Raw genomic sequence first — 20,640 nt, 5'->3', positions numbered from 1 at the left:
TCGGTAGAAATATTGAAAAAGTTTTTGCTTAATTCATATTTTTCATTTTTATATCAACTATCTGTAGCTTTTTATCATTTTCTAACGTGAAACACATAAATCAGCTATGGGATATTATATATCATACACATATATTTTACAATAAACGACCAAAAAGATTTCATTCTAAACGCTCTAAGTTGCTCTTATTACTAACCACCTAACAGCTATCTAGCAGATAAAAACGGAACCTATTATTTCCTAAACCCAAGGGAAAATATATTTTTATAGCCGATTCAGATACAAGAATCTATGAAACTGATTTTATTTAAACACTATAGGTTAAGCTTATAACTAACAACCTAATAACTATCTAATAGTTGAAAAATGATCTTTTGTTTTTTAAGAGCTTTAGTAAGACATATATTTACAGTTGATTTAGATAACAGAATCTACCAAACTATATTATTGATAGCTAAAAACAGTCAAAAATTAAATTTAATCTATCGCAATTTACTTGCCTTAAAAGTTTTCAATTAAATTATATGGATTAATCACTAGTTCTACATAGAAGATTTCATATTGTCTCTTCAAAGAATAACATTTGCTTACAACTTAGATTCTTCATATGTTATTTATTTATGCCCATCAATAATCTTTTTTCGATGCTTAGATCTCAATAGAGCATATTGCATTAATATATCAATCGTTCTCCCGTTCTGTTCTGTTCCGTTCGATTTTACTTACTTATTTACTGTAGTACTCTTCTCCTCGTAGAACATAGGGCCTCGTCCTTCCCATCTTGCACTGTGTTCGTCGTTCTTAGAACAACATTAACGATTGATCCCCTCATCAAAAGTACAACTTATTTATTTTCTTCTACCACTCACTTTACCCACTACAATTACTTGTAAAAACATATAAAATACCTGAAATTTGAAATGAATCTTACCAAAAAACAGGTAATCCCTTTTTTTAGACTTAAAATATGTATATAGAAATATTAGACTCAAAATTGTAGAAAATTATTTCAACAAATCCATAATGTAGCGTTGCTAGTATTGTGCCAAAGGAAGAAAGATACTATAAATTCTTATTTGGCAGTTTTTTGCGGCATTTTATCTGCAGATTGTATCATTACGTCGAAAGGATTTATCTACTAGTCAGCCTCATGGACAACTGATATTATTGTCACACGGAAATATAAGTACCACCACTGAACTATTCTAACTAATTTTTTTTGTTTCTTTAATGAATCTTAAAATATTGGGTAGAAAGATACCATGAACGTCACTGTGTTATTTATTATTGAAAATGTGATTCGTTTCATTATTATATGAGGTCTACATTTAGAAAAAAAATATTGGTCCCAACTCTTAAATACACCCAATATGCAAGTACGGTCTTATATTTATATTCTATATACACTATATATACAAAATCAAATGTACTCTTTCCTCTACTTATATATTTCTTCCGTCTTAGAAATTTGAAGCTATATTAGAAAGGGCCATGTTAGTCCTTCGCTATTTATGTGACTTCGCTACAAAAATCATTGCACTTTATAAAATTTTTTATTTACTCTTTTCTGCCTAACAAAATTTCACTAAAGCAATAATTATTTAATATTTAATTTGCTCTTTAAGTATAAAAATTTATTATTATTTACAATTTTTTATCTTTCTTCATTCTATATTCCACATTTTTCCTGCACAACCCAACAAATTAAACTAACTAAAATCGATACCCAAAATTTACATGGCTTATCAAAAATCGGTACACATAATTGGAAATCGGATATATTGAAAAAAACATTTTTTATCTTAAAAACACAATTGGCTATAAAATAAAATCAACAAAAATGCTTAAATGATTGATTGATGATATGAATGATTGATCAATTACTTAATTCATTGATTGATTGATTATGAAAATGATAATCTATAGAATACGCCACTGTCGGTTATATGGCAAAACGAATTCAAATGCGAAAACAAAGATTTATGGCGATCCAAAAGATAGCTGAACAAAAAAAGCAGCAAATTGATGGTGTCCAACCACCGCCAAATCCAAATCCAAATGTGGGGGATCATGGACATGGGCATGGTCATGGTCATAGCCATGGTCATCCTCATGCGCCGAAACAAACAGTGAGTAACCGCCCAATTGGCTATTCAAATATCCAACAAAATGTTGGTACTCGCGGTTGCTCGATAGTGGGACCCTTGTTCCAGGAGGTGAGATTTAAGGTGCACGATCCAAAGGCTCATTCAAAGGGTGGAACACTGGAGAATACGGTAAATGGTGGAAGAGGCGGACCGCCAGTTGGACCGCCAGGCCCTGGACCAGCCGGTGGTGGCGGCGGTAGTGGCGGCGGTGGAGGTGGAGGAGCACCGCCCGAAGGTGGAGACGCCGAAGCCGCAGTACCATCCCATTTATTACACCCGGGCAAGGTAAAAAAAGTAATTTCCAGCTCAAACATTACCAAACTCTGGAAATTTGTATTTACTTATAATGTTCTTTTTTCTCTCTGCTCTTCTCATCCTTGTATAAATTTTTGATTTATATTTTTTTTGTATAATTTAAAAAAAAAAATAATGAAAATAACAGGATATCAACAAATTACTCGGTATAACGCCATCGGATATAGACAAATATTCTCGCATTGTATTTCCGGTGTGCTTTGTGTGCTTTAATCTTATGTACTGGATCATATATTTGCATGTGAGTGACGTTGTTGCTGATGATTTAGTGCTGCTAGGAGAGGAGTAAAATAGGCGCCTACTAAAAACGCAACAACCACAAAAACAACAACGTCTGAAGAAGAAGCAGAAACAAAAGCAAAACGTAGTATTGAGGATGTTACGATATTGATATTCAAGCATCATCTGAAACTGCAAATGACAACTGAGGCGCTTAAATTAATATTAATTTTAATTAGAGCAAATATTTATTATATAAATTTATAGTAATATTATATACACCATAACACATATTAATATTAGTGAAGAATTAATTTTAAAAATATATATATATAAATTGTGGGTTAAAATATGATTTACACGAGCGAAGCGATTAAAAAAAATCAAAACCAATATATTAATTAAAATAGTTTTTAATGAAATACATACCATTTTTAATGGTGAAAATCAAAATATAATGTAATAAAAGTTAAATATATAAATATACTATACCAAACAATAAATCAACTTAAGAAAAATTACAACGTTTACGTTATATATAATAAATACAATATTAAAAATAAATTAAAAAATATTAAAACGAAAAATAAAAAAAAAAGCTCAAAAGTGAAAGTTTTAAAAAGAAAAATAATAATATATAAAGAATTCAATGAAATATAAGATAATAAATAATAAGTCCCGATGCTTTTTTTCATAAAGAACTAAAATTTTTTCTATGCATGTATGTATATTTTAATATTTAGTTAGATTATATATTAAAAATATATAGATAATTTGAAACTCTACTTAAGTGTGCTAGTTTTATATATAAATTTTTATATTTTATCTTTTAGTTTTTAGTTCTTTAAATAATTTCAGTCCAAACTTGAAGTGATATTACAACCATTAAAATCGAATATGAAAAAGCAATTTATGACACGCTTCCATTAATTTATTGTATATATTATTTTAACACTTTCTTTCAATGTATGTGTTCAGTAGATTACTAGGGAGACCTAAAAAGCCACTTAGCAATATATAAAATATTAATTAAATAAAGTCTTCCTTAAATCTTATTAAAATCACACCAACATGCATGCGCAAGATAATTAATTTATATAAAATTTAAGCGGCGGGAAAACTTACGGTTAGTTCTCCAAAACAGAAAAGCAGGTTGGGCATTGTGATCTTATTCAACTGATTATATATTATAATTTAATAAACAGTATGGGTTTACGGGATATTAAGAATAGTTAATTAATGGGAACGATAGCAATAAAATAGTTACAATGTGAATGTAGGAAAATTTTTGTTTATAGAACACTACCTGCTAATTGAGGTAGAGTCCGACTTCATTATGAAAACCTCTATTTCAACAATAGAAAAGTTTTTATGAGCAAACTGAATGCAATATCCTCATGTGAATTTTATATTATTTTACTATTAAATTGAACTTTTTATTAACTTTAAGAAAGACCCTTTAAGAATTAACAAATTCTCAAATTCACAAATTGCAAATGTTGAAGAGTGTACTTTCCATAGCTAGCATAAGTTCATTTATAAAAAAGCTTATTTTTTTAAATTAAAAAACTATTATAACAAAGCTAATTGAGATATAAAATAACTTTTTTTTAAAGGCTATTAAATACAAAATCACAAATTCACGCAGCGTTTTAAAAAATATATTGGTTATTTTTCTTAATAGGTCTCTGTAGTATAATCAGGGAAAGGCTTTGTAGCATAGTTTAAATTAAGACCCAATTGCTTACTTAATTTTTCTATAAATCCTTATTAATCCTTACTTACTTATTTATTTGGTCATTATGGCCTGAAATATCACTTTCATAAAATACGATTAACTGCTAATTCGGAATGCAGATAATGCCTCGAAGTTGAGAACACTACTATGCATATTCTTTGTGACTGTCCAGCTTTAATAACGCACAGAAGAAACTTGTTTCATATGGACTTTCTGTCACCCGAACAGATTAAGAGCTATTCTCCAGATTTAGTTCTGGACTTTGTTCACAAAGCCTTAAAGGGCTTTAATGAAATTGATACAATAGAACTCTTCTGGCCGTAGTACCGGCTGCTGGGCGTTTTCACATCAAAGCTTTTAATAAATATAATAGGAATAATAATCCCTTATAGGATTTCATCCTGAGGCTTTAATGCACTTCTAGTCTACAAAAATCTACAAAGCAACTCTCTACTACGCTCAATGAAAAACAGCATTTAAGCACAAATGTCTTTTAAAAATAATTTTATATATTATTCTGAAAATTTTCACAATTTATTTGTTATTTTTAGCATAATAATTATTATATATAAAATAATAAAAAAATATTTAAAAAAAACTTAAACAAGCAACACTCAAATTTTAGCGCTTCCAAAACTATTTGCCAAATTTATGAGTTAGAAATGATTTAACTCAAAAGTTAGCATAACTCAAACCTTTTGGTACTTTTAAATGCAATTAACTTTTATTAAATATAATAAATAAAAACTTAAGGCGATATAAATTTAATTTCTAATATTAGGTAATATATAATAAATGCACTTTCATGATAAGTTACATTCTCATTCAATTCGTATGCACCAACACCACAGATTTACGCAATTAATTTAAGAAAATTATTTAAGGCATCGGGATAAAAAAAATTCAGATTATTTATAATAAAATAAATTTTATATTAAAACACAAAGATCAGTAAGAAAATTTTTGTTAAAAAATTATTTTATTTTTAAATGTTTTTTTTTTATCATATAAATGAAATAATTTTAACGAGAAACACATTTGTAAGGGAATCAACTGCACCAATTTCAACACATTTAGCAAATTTAATATAATTCACAGCACCATTATTTAAAACCAAAAAAAAAAACAAAACAAAAAGAAATAAGTTGATTTCATTAAAAACTAATATTTAATACAATATAAAACAAACAAAACAAACAAAAAATAAATAATTACATAAATATATATATATGTATCTATTATATATATGAAAACAGAGTATAAGTTATGATTCCAAGAAGATGTTAGAAAACTAAATGAAACTGCCTAAACTCATAACTTATAAAACACAAATACAATTACAAATACAAATTTAAAAAGCTAAGTAAATTAAAATAATATTGTTTATAAGTAAAATACACGTATTTAATAGTTTTAACAGAAAATATTATAAAAATATAAAGTTTGTAGGTCGATTGCTACAAAATTATGCATATATGCAAACCGAACCGTATTCGAGGTGCTACCGACCGTCTATGCTGCAATCGTACCTTAATAAGGTATGGCCGATCTCGCGACCTCACATTAAACGAGATGTTTAGAACCAGAGTCGGAAGGATAGTATATCTCATTTGCGCAGTATAATTATGGGTTTGTGTTTGTGTAGCAGCGGCAGTTAGAGATACACTTTGAAGTAATATTTTTACATGCAACTGTACTGAGACTCAGCAAATTCACAATTCTAGCTTTATACGAATATCTAAACAAATTTCAAATATTTTTTGTTCTATAATTTATAACTTCAGCTATTTTTTTTTTCTTTTCGTCTAGTGTGATTCTATGAAATTCTTAATACAAACTTGTACATATAACAAAACAAAAATAAAATAAAAATCTTGAGTAGGAGCAAAACTTCGCAAGCATAATTATTAATTAAACTATTAATTACAATACATTTTTAACTACAACAAATTTTGTATATTCAACCAGATAACATATAAACTACTATATACATACTAAATCGTATATAAAGCAATAGTAAGGACAAACTCATTCTTAAAACTATATTAAAAACAGTACAACAAACGGTCTCAATAAATTTTGGTACTTCTCTCTTCTTCAAAATTTTAAAATAGAAATGCTATTGATGTAAGTGGTAAAAATAGGCATTTTTAAATATATATATCAATTTTTTAATTATATATACTACACCATTTTTTGGAAGCAAAAGAAATTCTTCATAGTTTATTTATATTAATACTTTCACAAACTGTAGTATTCTACAATATGAATCTCGCTAAGTAAATACCTATACCAAAACCTCTAGCTAAATCTTGGGTCCTCTTTTACTCAATTTGTAATTCATATTTTTCTCTTTGTAATAGGCTACTTTAAATACACCTTATTAACCCTAACCAGAAACATTTTTTTTATTCTAAACTTCTAGATGTCCATTCTGTGTTAAACGTGTTTATAGATCACACTAAATTTTCTCTTCTTTTGATCATTATCTCTGATAGTTTTCACAGATAATTTACTTTAAGAAAGACATTGTTTGTAGCAATTACATATGCTACATCTATTTTCTATAACGTGTTTGCCTATCAATGGTCATGAAGTCATAATTGACGACATGTCGTGTATCTTTTTTGTTCCTTCACGGTGATTGCTGGTGATTGTTTAAAAATTGCCTGGAATTAGTTAGCATTCACACACTCATCTATCAGTAAATGCGTTTGTAAATAATTTACTCAATTGGCACAAATGATTAAATTTCGTGATCAAATTAGATATATCCAATTTACAATTGAAAGCTGGGACATTCTGCATATCTAACAGAAACAATAAAAAAAAAAAAAAAGAGTTCTGTAAGTTCAGTAGATTTACAATTAATTCTGTATGTTAAAAGTTGTTCATTACTTTGTAAATATCAAGTAATATCAATTTAAAGTACAGTTGGCCTAGAACTACACAACAGCTAACAACAGTTGTAATCTTGGCGATATTAAGCAATACTATTCCTGTAGATTTCACTTCGATCAAGACTTCTTAAATTATTTGAAAAATAGATTAGATTAAATTTTAAGATGGCTTGGGAACTAATCCTTTGAGGATTATTGTGACACTCCCATGTAGTTCCACAGGCGAGTAGCTACTATGCCCTTGGCAGAGATGTTTGCTAATTCCGTTATAAGTGGATAGACAGTGGATAAATACCGAACACTGAGTCTGGCGAGACTATCACAGTGACACAGAATGTGTACTGCTGTTTCCTCTGCAGAATTTCTTGTGGGATGGTTCTGTTGGAATTCAATTTGTTCTTTGGGTATTACCTTTCTTTTGCTGTTCATATCTCTTAATACAGTTAGTATAATTTTAGACTTGGACTTAGAAATTAGACACAAATTTTACTAAAAATATTTTGCTAATTAGTATATATAATATACTTGATATTTACTAACAATCATATTTCTGCATAGACGCACACATATATAGCAACAACTATGAAAACAATAACAGCAATAGCAGCAGCTATGATCAAGCTCAAGCGCATAGCGAGCTTAATGTTAACTTACATTCATACCTATGCATAGACACAGCCATGTATAACAACAATAATAACAACAACGAATACGGCGACAGTGAAAAGAATAAATAGAAAAAGCTGATGGAAAATAATAGTACTACTAATAAAATATATCTTTAAAAAAATCTCTATTAAACCGTTTTAAATCTTAAAAATGATTTTTTTTTTGGTTTTCTTTCTGTATTTTAAAATATTTTGAAATTGTTTAACAAAAAGAGATGACTAACAACCCAAACCACTACATCAAGAAGCTTAAAATAAAATTTTATTTCTAAACAAATTAAGTAATCTCAATTGTTGTACCGATTCTCTAGTTCCTTTGAATGAGCCATTATTTTAAGCGTTTATTTTATGTATGTATGTATACACTGAATCCATAAAAACCCTATTACAAAGTACTTTAAACAATTTAAAAAAATCTATTAATTATATTATAACATTGTACAGTTAGCCTTAAAACATAACTAAACACAACCCAAGTTTATATAATAGCACCCATTATTGTTAAAATATTAGTTATAATATGTATGACATATATATAGTATATATTTATATAAAATTAGGCACTTATATATAGCACGAGTTTTTATATGTAAACAAAAACAAAAAAAATAGAAAAAATAAATATGAAAATTATATACAGAATTTGTAAATAGTTTATAACGGTCAACATATATAATAATATTAAGCTAGCGTATATGTAAATTGTTAAAAGAAAGTAAATAAAATTAATTAAAAGCATTTTTATATACATAGAAAATGTTAATGTTAAGAACGTAGGAAAAGCGGAAACTTCAAGTAATATTAGCACCAAGGATTGAATTTCTGCATAAATACTCGTATATATTTATAGTACATATAACTGAAATCCCTATACAGTATGTGTGCGGGTGTGTCGGTGCGAAATGGCTTAAAAATTTATTTAAATAAAATAATTTTTAAAAATTTTTCTACATATAAAATTTACATAATTATTATCACATTTTTTCTTTCTGCAAGTATATAACATTTATATACTTCAACTTTTATATAAACGTAGTATTCTCTTTATAGTATTTTAGTGTCGTTATAAATTACGAAATATTATTTTTTTTTAATTAAAAATTTTTTAAGCCATACAAACACACATGCAAGCACCTAACTATAGGGATACTTATATACTTAAAGTATATAAAGGAATTAAAATAAATTAGTTCGTACGTATTATATCCAATAAGCACACACACTACATATATACTTAAACACTTCTATCGTACAGTAACACTAGTGAACATTACTGCAAAAACAACAACAAATACCAATTAATGTACGTTTATAAAAAATAATTATGTATTGTATAAAAAAAGATACTATTAAAACCAGCTCAAGAACATTACTTTATGAGTCTAGATTAACATAATTGACAACTATTACTACACTGAGTATAAGTATAAAATAATATGATAAAATTACGGATTGATTAACAAAAAGCAATACTTTTACTATCTTTTTATATTAAAAATAAAACAAAAAACTAATTGTAATGAATACAACAAATTGAGTAAAATTAAAAAAAAACATAATTAAAAACAATAATATTAAATTTAATACTACTATGTGGAAATAGAACATAGTTAATGGTAAGAATGATTTAATGGATTTGATTTTACCATTTCTAAAATAATAACTTTTTCGATTTTTTATTTATTTTTACACTCAATTTCACATTAACGAAGCCAATAGAGACGAGATATTTTATTCAAGCACTACAAGATCACCTAAAATTTTTGATTATCACTTAACAGATAACTTCGAGCCTTCACTACAATTCATATGAATCTCTTCAGTTCACAGGAGGTCAAATAGTTTGGAAATATTCTAAGCCAGTTTTCAAGTAGTAGCAGATAATTTTAATAAGACCATTTTTAATAGTTTCTTCAAAATGTATTGATTGACTTAAATGTCCGCACAGAATAGTTGATCAATAGTTCAGTAAATTTTTATAACATATTTTTATTGTTCTAAAAATATTTAAAAATTTTCTATCGATTTTCGGAAGTCTAATTATTAATTAAAATCCCGAGATATGTAATTCAATGTGTATTACAAACTTTAATAAATTCAAATAAGCATTTCAAGAAGATAGAGTTATTTTATAAATCGTTTAAAATGGATACTCCAGTTACTGTACGATCCTTTCTAAGTTAATCAACGAATAAAGAGACCTAGGTTAGGATAGCTAAATGTAACGGCCTTACGCATCAAAACTCACTTATAAGGTTTACCTACAGTGGTTTCTTAAAATCCGCCTATCAGTGTGAGTTGCCAACTGCTATTCTTTTATCTTCCTAAGATTAATCAGTTAATCAGTTAAACTATCAAATTACCTCAGAAATAGTATTCAAACGTTGTTTAAAGTACAACAATGTCATGCTATATGTAGCATCATGTGAAGCTCAATAGTAATTATAAAACTATATGTAATTTAGATATGAATTAAGATATTATGATAAAACCTTTGTATTCACACTTAGAAAACAACTTTCGAACAAAAAGCTATAAAACAAATCAATATCTGATTATCTGGTTGTATTCACTGATATTTATCTTCAAAAATCTTATTCTACATATAATTATTTTACTTCTAACATGGTTTTCTTTAACAACATAATTAATTAAGTAGCGTGAGTGGTATTAACTCACTTACATAAGTCCGGTTAACCAATTCTTTCATAAACAGAAGTAAAATAACAGTGGTGTTCACGATTTAGAGTAAACGAGCTATATCACGAAGCAACATAATAGCAACAACAGAATGTATTTACTCTGAAAATACTTTGTTATTACTTTAACTTCTACTTGTTTACCAAGCTACTTAAAATAGTAAATATCTCCAATACTTACTAGTTTAATTATTAAAAAAAATATGTATTAAATGCAGTGTTGGCTGACTGAGACCGTTCATAGACCAAATAGGCCCGTAGCGATACTACATTTAAATCTTTAAATACAAATAATGGCAGTACATATTGCTTAATATATGTGTTTCATAATTAAATTTAAAAAAAATACTTCACTCTAACGTCTGTGAAAGAATTCACCTGAAACTTGTAGCTCCAAAAAATATGACACGAGTTTTCAAGGGAGTCAAATAATAAAAAAGGAGTTTTTTGATACCCGGTCTTTTACAAATACTGTCATTATCACTGCTGCTGATATTTAGAATACCTACTAAGATTCTGCAGTTTTTTCAAACGAACCACAACACAGATATGATATTTGATTACACAGCTTACCGGGAATTTTTCCAACAAATATTCATCTAATAATTTGTATAACTCTATATCTTCTATAAAGTTAATTTTAGCAATACCAAATACAATTCAATTTTTTCTATGATAATATAGATAATAAATAACATGGAATTGCCTCTATGATTACTTAGTGGAATATCATGGGGACTTTAACGAAACCCACCTCTTCGCTAAACTTTACAAACGAGGTTACTCAAATAGAAATGGTGAACGACATTTTGTCACTGTAGCCTAAATATCCAGTGGTTAAATACTCTGAGCTTTCTCTTAGACATCAAGTAGGAAAATAGTTTTGAAAAGTTCTAACAGTACAGTCTTTCCCATTTTAGACCTAATGTTGAAAAATATGCATTTCATATCTATATCAGAAGAAGATCCTTCTGTTAAAGTGTCCTGCTTTCGCAAGACATAGACTCTCTTACTTAGGGTCGCACTTTTCAATTCATTAACAGAGAAAAATTCGATTTCCCTAGCTCGTGACAATGACTTTGTGGCCAGTACTAAATGGTTTTAGTGATAGGTGTCTAATTCTTAAGGGTATCACAATGGACCTCATGGTCTAAAGGTGCCCCCGTAACCCAACCTAACCTAACCTTAACTATCAATATCAGAACAGATTCATTGCTTAATGAATAAGTTTAACCTTACTTATTTCAGAACGTTCAACTAGTTGCATTTTATTATCTGAACTAAAAATATCTGCTGCTACTATCAAAATTAAAATCTAACTAAAGGCTTAAAAGCAATATTTAAAAAGATTATTGTGGACTTTCAATTTTAAAGACAGAAGAACTTCAAATACATCATATCTTCATTGTCATACAGATGCATATATAAATTTATACTTACATAAACAATATAAATATCTAAAGTATTTTATGCGTATATATATACATAATTAAATAGGGAAGAAGGTATTTAAATGTACTTTATTAGTATAAGCTGGGAACGCCACAAACCAGCTGTAGTTGAAGTTATTAAAACAAAATTAAATATTAAGCAGTTAATATAAAAATTTGAATATAAACAAAATAGCAAACAAAACATATATAAATTATTTATAAATTTTAACAGTATATAAGTTCGGTGATAGATACATATTTTGTAGTAAAAGTGAACAATTCAATTATTATATACTGAAATTATAGTTTCAAGTGAAATCAAAATATATATACATATATATAAACATATAGATATATATAGTTATATATATAAAATAAAATAGTTTAAACAACAAAAACAGATGCTCATCGGTTTCGGTGCTTATTTCTCAGCAGATTAAATTAATTTTTTTTTAAAGTTTATAAATATTTGCATAAAAATTAAATTAAGTAGAGAATATAGTTAAAATATTTTTTTTTAACTTTTACAGATCATTTTCTCTATACACACTATAACTTTTGTTAAAAATTCTTTTAAGTACCATACTATATATTGGCACTAATTTATAAATATTTATTTTGTAAATTGAAGGAACATAATGCAATTCAAAATTTTTATATAAAATTTAAAAAAATAGGCAAATAAATAAAAAATTATTAATTAAATCGACTTAAGTAAATAATTAAAAAAAGTAAATAAAAAAAAAGTTATTACAAACAAAACAAATGTTACAGCATTTTATGGAGCTGCAATTAGTGGAGCTCCAGAGATATTTTACAAAGACAACGTAAAAGAGTATTTATATATACATATATATAGATATAACAGATATGCATAAACATATTTAAACATATATGTTATGTAAACACAATGAAATTCTAAAGTATCTATAGAAGAAATAAGTTAAATGAAAATATTAATTTAGCAATTAAGTTATAATGAAAAAAATTAAAAAAATAATTAATAAAAATGCACGAGAACACGGACATTTTAATAGAAAAGCAAATATAATAATATATGGTATATATATTAACTATATATATATGAAAGCATATATATATATACATAAATAAAATTAAATATAAGCGTTTACTATGAAAGCTCCAGCATAAAGTATATATGCGTTAAACCGACAAAAGAAAATGATAAATAATTATTATATCTAAAATGTTGTTAAAAACAAATAGCATGAAAAAAAGCAAGAGAAATAAAATTATTACTAAACTATTACAATATTAAAAAGAAAAACGTTTTAACTGTATTATCACACTTTATGGTTGTATGTTGACATAATTTGTTTTTTTCTAAATACTTTTAAAATAAAATAATTTTTTATTATTAAATTGATGTTAAGTTTACAAAAAATGAACACAAAAAAATATAAAAAGTTGAATTAAATAAAATAAATAATATATATTTAAAATATATATGCAAATTATTAAATGAAAATGCAATACAAATTCTAAATAAATTTAGTCGCAGTTAAATTGTTAAACAATTTTTATTTTTAAGTTTTTATTCATATATGCATTACTTTTAGTTTTTTAGATAAAGAAATTAATACACCAACAACATAAATAATAAACAAATTTTGTTATCACATGCAAAAATTTTATCAACAAACTTAAAAATAATTTTTTTTTTTAAAAAAGTTTAAATTTTTAAAATATTATTATTTTCTTAATAATTAGAAAAAAGTTAAGGCAAATATAAGGCAACAGTAAAGATATCTACTACATAATTTTAACCGACTTATAAATTTACTTCATTAAATTCAAATGTATTTTTATACTTTATATACAAATTTTTATTAAAATTACAAATAGTTTGACATTGAATTTGATGTCACCTGATCATATAACTGTTATGATACTATTTCATTATTATTTTAAATTTATATAAATACATATAATAATTCTTTCCGTGGCAGTTTCTTTCTCATTCACAATTAAATGCAAATTTTTTAACTTATAAATCATAAATTAACTCATAAACTTGATGCAAATTACTATTGATACGCAACTTAATTAACAACATTTAAATTATTAATTATTAACTATATTATGTTTAATCTCAATTTAACTACTATTACCGAAATTGACAAATCTATGCTATATTACAACTTTATAGTTGTTTATGTTTCTTAATCTTGATTTATTGAGTAAATGAACCATATTTAATCGCATTTCAAATTCATATTGCTTAATTTTTATTAAGTAGTAAGTGACAAAATGAATCACTTCTAAGTTCCTTCTTTATGTTCTATAATCTGGATTAACTACTTACTTACAAAGGTGAACTCAATTTAAGTTCATTTTACATCTTCCTTAATCTGGATTTTAGTAGTGAGTACAGAGTTTTTAAGTACGTTCTTCATCTTCATTAATTTTGAACAAATAAGTAAACTGGACAGATGTCTTATTAATTTCTTATGTTGTTTAATTTAGATTATAATAAGTTGTTAAGCAAAGAGATTTTAAGTCAATTCTTTATATTGTTTGATCTTAATTTAGTGTGTAAGTGTTATGTTCATTACGTGATTTTAATTTCATTATTTATGTTCTTTGGTCTTGAATTAGTGTTTAAGCGATTAAGTGAACAGATTTTAAGTTCACTATTTATGTTCTTTAATCGTGATTTATAGTGATTAAGTGAACAGATTTTAAGTACGTTCTCCATCTTCTTTAATCTGGAACAAGTGAGTGAGCTGTACAGATTTCATATGAATTCCTTATGTTGTTTAATCTTGATTAAGTTAATTGAGGAAACATATTTTAAATGATTTTTATATTCCTTCATAATTCTAAACTATACTTAAAGATGCATAGTTTTTATGAAGTATTGTTTAGGTATTAATCATTTTTCTGAGCAGTACAGTTAAAAAGCTTTTGTTTTCGAACACATCTAATATTACAATATAATTATTTATGTTATTTACCAGCTTATGCTAATTCAAAATTAGTAACTAACTGTATTATTATTAAAAAGTTTCTAGTTACTTATGAAGCATTATCTTTTTTTATAAAGCATACTAAAAACTGAAAACAATATATAAAACTTTCTTGTTTAGTTTTTGTCCGTCCATTATTAAGACAGTTACAAAAGTTCCTATAACAGTTAATTTATAATAATATATAAAAATGAAATAAACTTAAATAGTGCAACTATTTTCTTTACATCAAAATATAATAAATTAATTTTTAATATATTATTTTATTTTTAATACTGCTCAGTTTATAATAGTTTCTCAAAAAAAAAATCTTTAAAATTTATTTTCATAAAAAATCTTAAATCTGCAGTAATTCCAGATGAGTTTCTTTCTTAAATTTCTGAAAGGTCTTTCGTTAAAAACTGAAATTCTAGTTTAAAGTTAAAAAAAAAAAATTTTTAATTAATAAACTAAATTAGCTAATTTAGATGAAGGCAAGTTGTGAAGGAGACTAAGGTTCACACTGGACTGTAGTGCCAAAGTATTAGCTAATTTATTTATTTTTTTTTTCAAATAAAAAAAAACTAAAAATTAAATACTTTTTTAATTAATTAATATAATGTTTCTATAGTAATATTTAATATATTATGAGTAACTGAGTTTAGTAGTAGCATTTGCCTAATATTTGCTCTAGCATTATAAATAATTTCATTCCATGCCACAATTGCTCGCTCTAACACAATAAAATAAATTTTGTTATAGAAAAAAATTTATAAATAATTTAAAGTAGAAAAATGTTCAGAAAAATTTAATAACATCACAACACCCACACTTTTTTTAATAAATATCGAAAGCAAAATTATTATATATGAATACATTGTTCATATAATAGTGAAACGTACTTACAGTATAAAAAAGAATTATAAATAAATAGTTTATATATAGTAAACACAATACATAATAAGAGTACGTATGTAATGATTGATCATTGATCACAATTTTTGACTGTGTTAATTTCATTAAAAATATTAAAAAAAATGGAAGAAATTAATTAAATTAATTTATTTGAATAATTATATAAAACAAAGAAAATATAAGAGAATTATAATTTAAAAAAATAAGTGAACAATTATTTAAAACAATATGTCGAACGATGAATATGTATGAAACTATAATATTAAGTTTAAGTAAATAAAAAAACAAATGAAGTACGAAAAATATAAATAATAAAAACAAAACCAATGATTGAATAAACCAAAATATAAACCTATGTAAAAATAACCAAAAATTTTAAAAAAATGTTTTTTATTTCATAAAACATATTAGTTATAGCACTTAAAAGGGTACAGGAGAATAATATATTTAACATATTTATTAACAAATGCTATTGAATCTGATATCATAGTAATCGAGTTCCTGCCTAACATCCATAACTTATATTTATTGGTGAGTAGATTGTATAATAACTCTCATAACAGATGATATTACAGTGCACATAATATTGTCACTTCAGAATATATAGTCCGAGGCTAACCACACCCACACCTTAACCATTACTAGTTATTATATCAGTTAAGTATTAACCTGCAAAGCTTTTACCATATAAAATCATCATTTCTGACATTTATTATCCATTCACAAATGTAATAAATCATTTCGTTAACATTATGCTATGGATATATAATCACACAATAATAATAATAATAATAAACAATAGGAATTGAAAATCCTATCCGAAAACAAATCGTCTCGATCATTTTAAAATTTCAATCGATAACGAATGCGACTACAATACTACAAACTTCCTAAAATTCAATGCAAAATTTGGGCAAGACATATAAACCGACCAATCATTCGCACATACACCATATATTATATTAAAAACACACAAATGGTATATGGAAATATATCGTCTTTTATGAAGCATCATATGTAAAGTCATTGAGAATTATATAAAAAGAAAAAAAAATCTAATAAAAATGCATATGTAGACAAATCGTAATTAAACAATTCTTTCATAGTAAGCGTCAACATGGCAAGATGATTCTTCTATTTATTAGTCAAACGTAATTATAAATAGAATTATAACATATGAAAATAGACGATCACTATATCACTATATTTAAAAATTTCTCGCCCTCTTCGCATTTACAGAAGGTACAATAATGTTATCTCATTACTTACGTCTCTTACACCATCTGTCAGATATCCATAATTTAAATTAATTTGTGACTAGAATTTGTAAAGCATATCACCTCAGAATATGTAGCCTGAAGCTAACCAGACCCAGATATTAACCATTACAGTTATAATATCACTGTAGGATTATGTAAAACTTTATATTCTTAAAAGCCATAATTTAAATAGAATATGTAGAATATAATAGAATCTAATAAATTATGAATTAAATCAATATATAGAAATAGAATTAATAGAATATGATAGAACATAATATATTGAATGTAATAGAATATAATAGAAATAATCGAATATAATGAATATAATAGAATATAATAGAATATATGATATAAAGAATATAATAGAATACAATGTAGGGTACAATATCAATAACCAATTTTATTATAAACTTTACAAAACATGCTATTTAAAAATAAAGGTCAGAGAGTTATATTTAATATATTAAAAACATGTCAAAAACTCAACGTTCATGGTAATCTTTTATAAAAAATTATATGTAAAGTCATTGAGAATTATATGTGAAGAACAAAATTTATATACGTATGTAGAACTATACGAACACAATAATTATATTATTTACTGATTTCAGTTAGATGTCAAAAATGGTACGATGATTTTTTGATCTCCATCAATAAAACTCATTTAAAAATGGAACTCGAATAAATAACTAAAAAGATTCTTTGCTTGTACAGATGATACAAAAAATTTTGTGTCCAATATAAATAAAACGCTTATAAATATGTTCTCTTTCGCATTAACATCTTAATATATCGATTAATATATCGCCTATCTATTAATAAATGAATATAGAGAATGATCAATTAATCAACAGCCGGCTGACTATTTAGTTATCGCCTTCTGGGAGAACTCTTTCATTATTTTTAATCCATTCTTTTAAGTTTTTTTGTAATATATAGAGTAAATATTATAAATAGCTATGCTTTACCAACAGTTATCAATTTGATCCCGAACTTTTTCTATCTCTGCTTAACAAAACCCTAGAAATTAATAAGAATGAATGCATTTTTCTATATATCGTAAACAAATGCGATAGTTAGCTAAAGCAGTCCAAAAAAAATCTATTGCCTCGGCAAACTTTTTGATTCTTCGTCACACCAAATAGTCCTTTACCAACTAAGCTGGCATAACCACGTTTAAACTTAGCCATTCAACTTTTTACAGTTACATATATTGACATGGAGAGCCCATAATTTGAAATGGCGATTTATTAAATATAAGGATTCAATTACAAGCAGTTAAAGTTGACCGACGAAAAAAAAATATGAATAGATAATATTGACAACATGCAGACTAGAAGACAATAGCTAGTCTTCGACTTGTCTTCTAAAATACGTGGAGAATTGTATTAATAACGTTGTCTTATATTTAGTAAACTCAGCTAAGGGTCTTCTGTTTTTCCTGTTTTTAGATTTGGTTCATTTTATTCGTTTTAGTGACGACAGATCTATCTCTTCTGTCCAAGTCATACATACCCAGAGATTAGACACTGGAAATTGAATTTTTGTAAGATTTATATAACTATAATAAGTTTAGCAAGGTTTTTAGTTTATTGACTCTCCGAAGATTATCCAAAGTGCCTTGATACATCCGCACTAATGAAATGCTAAGTAACCTTAGAATAGACCCGGTCAAGAAATACATAAGGGACAGAGCCCTAAAGCTATTCGCGAAAATTGACAGGCTGCCCTACTTAGCACTATCTAATCTCAGAATAGTCTATAACCACACGAAGCTTTTGAGGAATACTTAAATTAATCAATGAGAAGGGCGGGACTCTTCAGAAATACCCCAGCTATCAAAGAGTAAAAGTGCCCAGATGCACTAACTCGAAAAAGACTCAACATGAGCATGAACATAAACATGAAAATGGACATCAACATGAATATGTACATGGACATGAACAGGAACATGAATTTGCATAGTGAAATTTTATCAGTTCTGCTCATTTGTATAGGAAGTATTTAGTAGAATCTTATTTATTACTGTGTAAGATAAGTTATTGCTTTCTAAGTGTTTACTTACTTATTTGGCCATAACAACCCGTTACTAAGTTTCTCAACTTGATCACTCCACCGGAGACACGGTCTACCTCTACGTCTTCTTCCGCCAACTACTGCTTCAAACACCTTTTTCGCCGGAACATCTTCATCCATTCTCACGACATGACCAAGCCAGCGAAGCCGCTGGATGTTGATGCGCTGAATTATATCAATGTCGTGATAAAGCTCGCACAGCTCGTGGTTCATTCTAATGCGGTAGTCGTCGCCAACTTGTAGAGGACCAAAGATCTTACGAAGAACTTTTCTCTCGAACACTCCCAGTGCTGCTTCATCATTCTGTGATAACATCCATGCTTCTGCGCCATATAGAAGCACAGGGAGAATGAGCGACCTATAGAGCGTAAGTTTCGTTTGTCGAGAGAGAGTTCTACATCCCAATTGCCTACTGAGCCCAAAGTAGCACCTATTAGCAATGGTGATTCTTCGTCTAATCTCCAGACTGACATCATTTGTATTTGTTACGGTGGTGCCAAGGTAGAAAAAAATCCTTGACAGATTCGAAAGTATAGTCGCCAGCCTCTAGCTCGGTGTCCTAGCGACGCACATTTCTACCAGTAGCCGACATATACTTCGTTTTTCCCTCATTCACCGCTAAACGCATTCTTGCAGATTCCTTTTCGATAGCAGTCAATGTCAATGTTGTCGGCATAAGCAAGGAGCTGGACACGTTTGTAAAATATTATTCCATTACGATGAACAACTGCCCTGCGCATGATCACTTCCATGATGAAATTGAAGAGGTCACATGAAAAGGGATCACTGAGTGTTTGCTTTAAGAAAATAAAATCAATTGATCGACTATCATTTTCAACTCAGAATAAAATGTATTCCACAACATAAAACTCAGTTAAATTACAATTTATTTTAGAACAGAAATTAATACACGATTCTTTTTATTTGTTTAATATTTAATACATTAAATATTTTGCTTTTTGTTTTGATTGTTAATTGATTGAATAACTTAAAAATAATTTACTTATATAAGTCAATGACCAATTAGTAATTATTTATAATAATTGTATATGATAGAGAGATAACATTCAACTGTATACTTAAAAAATAAGGCAATTTGCTAATAGATTAACGAAAAATTTAACATTTTTAATAATTAATTTAATAATTAATAATGCAGTAGCACAACTTCAAAATTTTACTAGAAGCCCAACAAAAGGCATAAAACTAATTTCTTAACAAAAAATAATTTTAATCATTTTTGCGTAAATAATTTTACTAGACAGATATGAGATACATTTGAGTCAACATTTTGCAATT

General features: G+C 26.7%; 1 protein-coding gene across 3 annotated transcripts; it reads left to right on the top strand.

Annotated features, from left to right (window-relative positions):
- Positions 1-1,876: 1,876 nt before the first annotated feature.
- On the top strand, positions 1,877-2,952 carry LOC119672303 (gamma-aminobutyric acid receptor subunit beta-like). Of its 3 annotated transcripts, XM_038083327.1 has the most exons (3): positions 1,877-2,129; positions 2,214-2,441; positions 2,590-2,952. In XM_038083327.1, exons 1-3 carry the CDS (start codon positions 1,947-1,949, stop codon positions 2,749-2,751), a joined length of 573 nt encoding a protein of 190 aa, XP_037939255.1. In that variant the 5' UTR covers positions 1,877-1,946; the 3' UTR covers positions 2,752-2,952. The 3 variants fall into 3 exon arrangements, with proteins under 3 accessions (XP_037939255.1, XP_037939254.1, XP_037939253.1); XM_038083326.1 differs by having other exon boundaries at positions 1,877-2,432; XM_038083325.1 differs by having other exon boundaries at positions 1,877-2,441.
- Positions 2,953-20,640: the final 17,688 nt, after the last annotated feature.

This window comes from Teleopsis dalmanni, chromosome 1 (assembly GCF_002237135.1).
Source record: "Teleopsis dalmanni isolate 2A chromosome 1, ASM223713v2, whole genome shotgun sequence".
NCBI lineage: Eukaryota > Metazoa > Arthropoda > Insecta > Diptera > Diopsidae > Teleopsis > Teleopsis dalmanni.
This window is presented reverse-complemented; position numbering and strand designations above follow the sequence as displayed.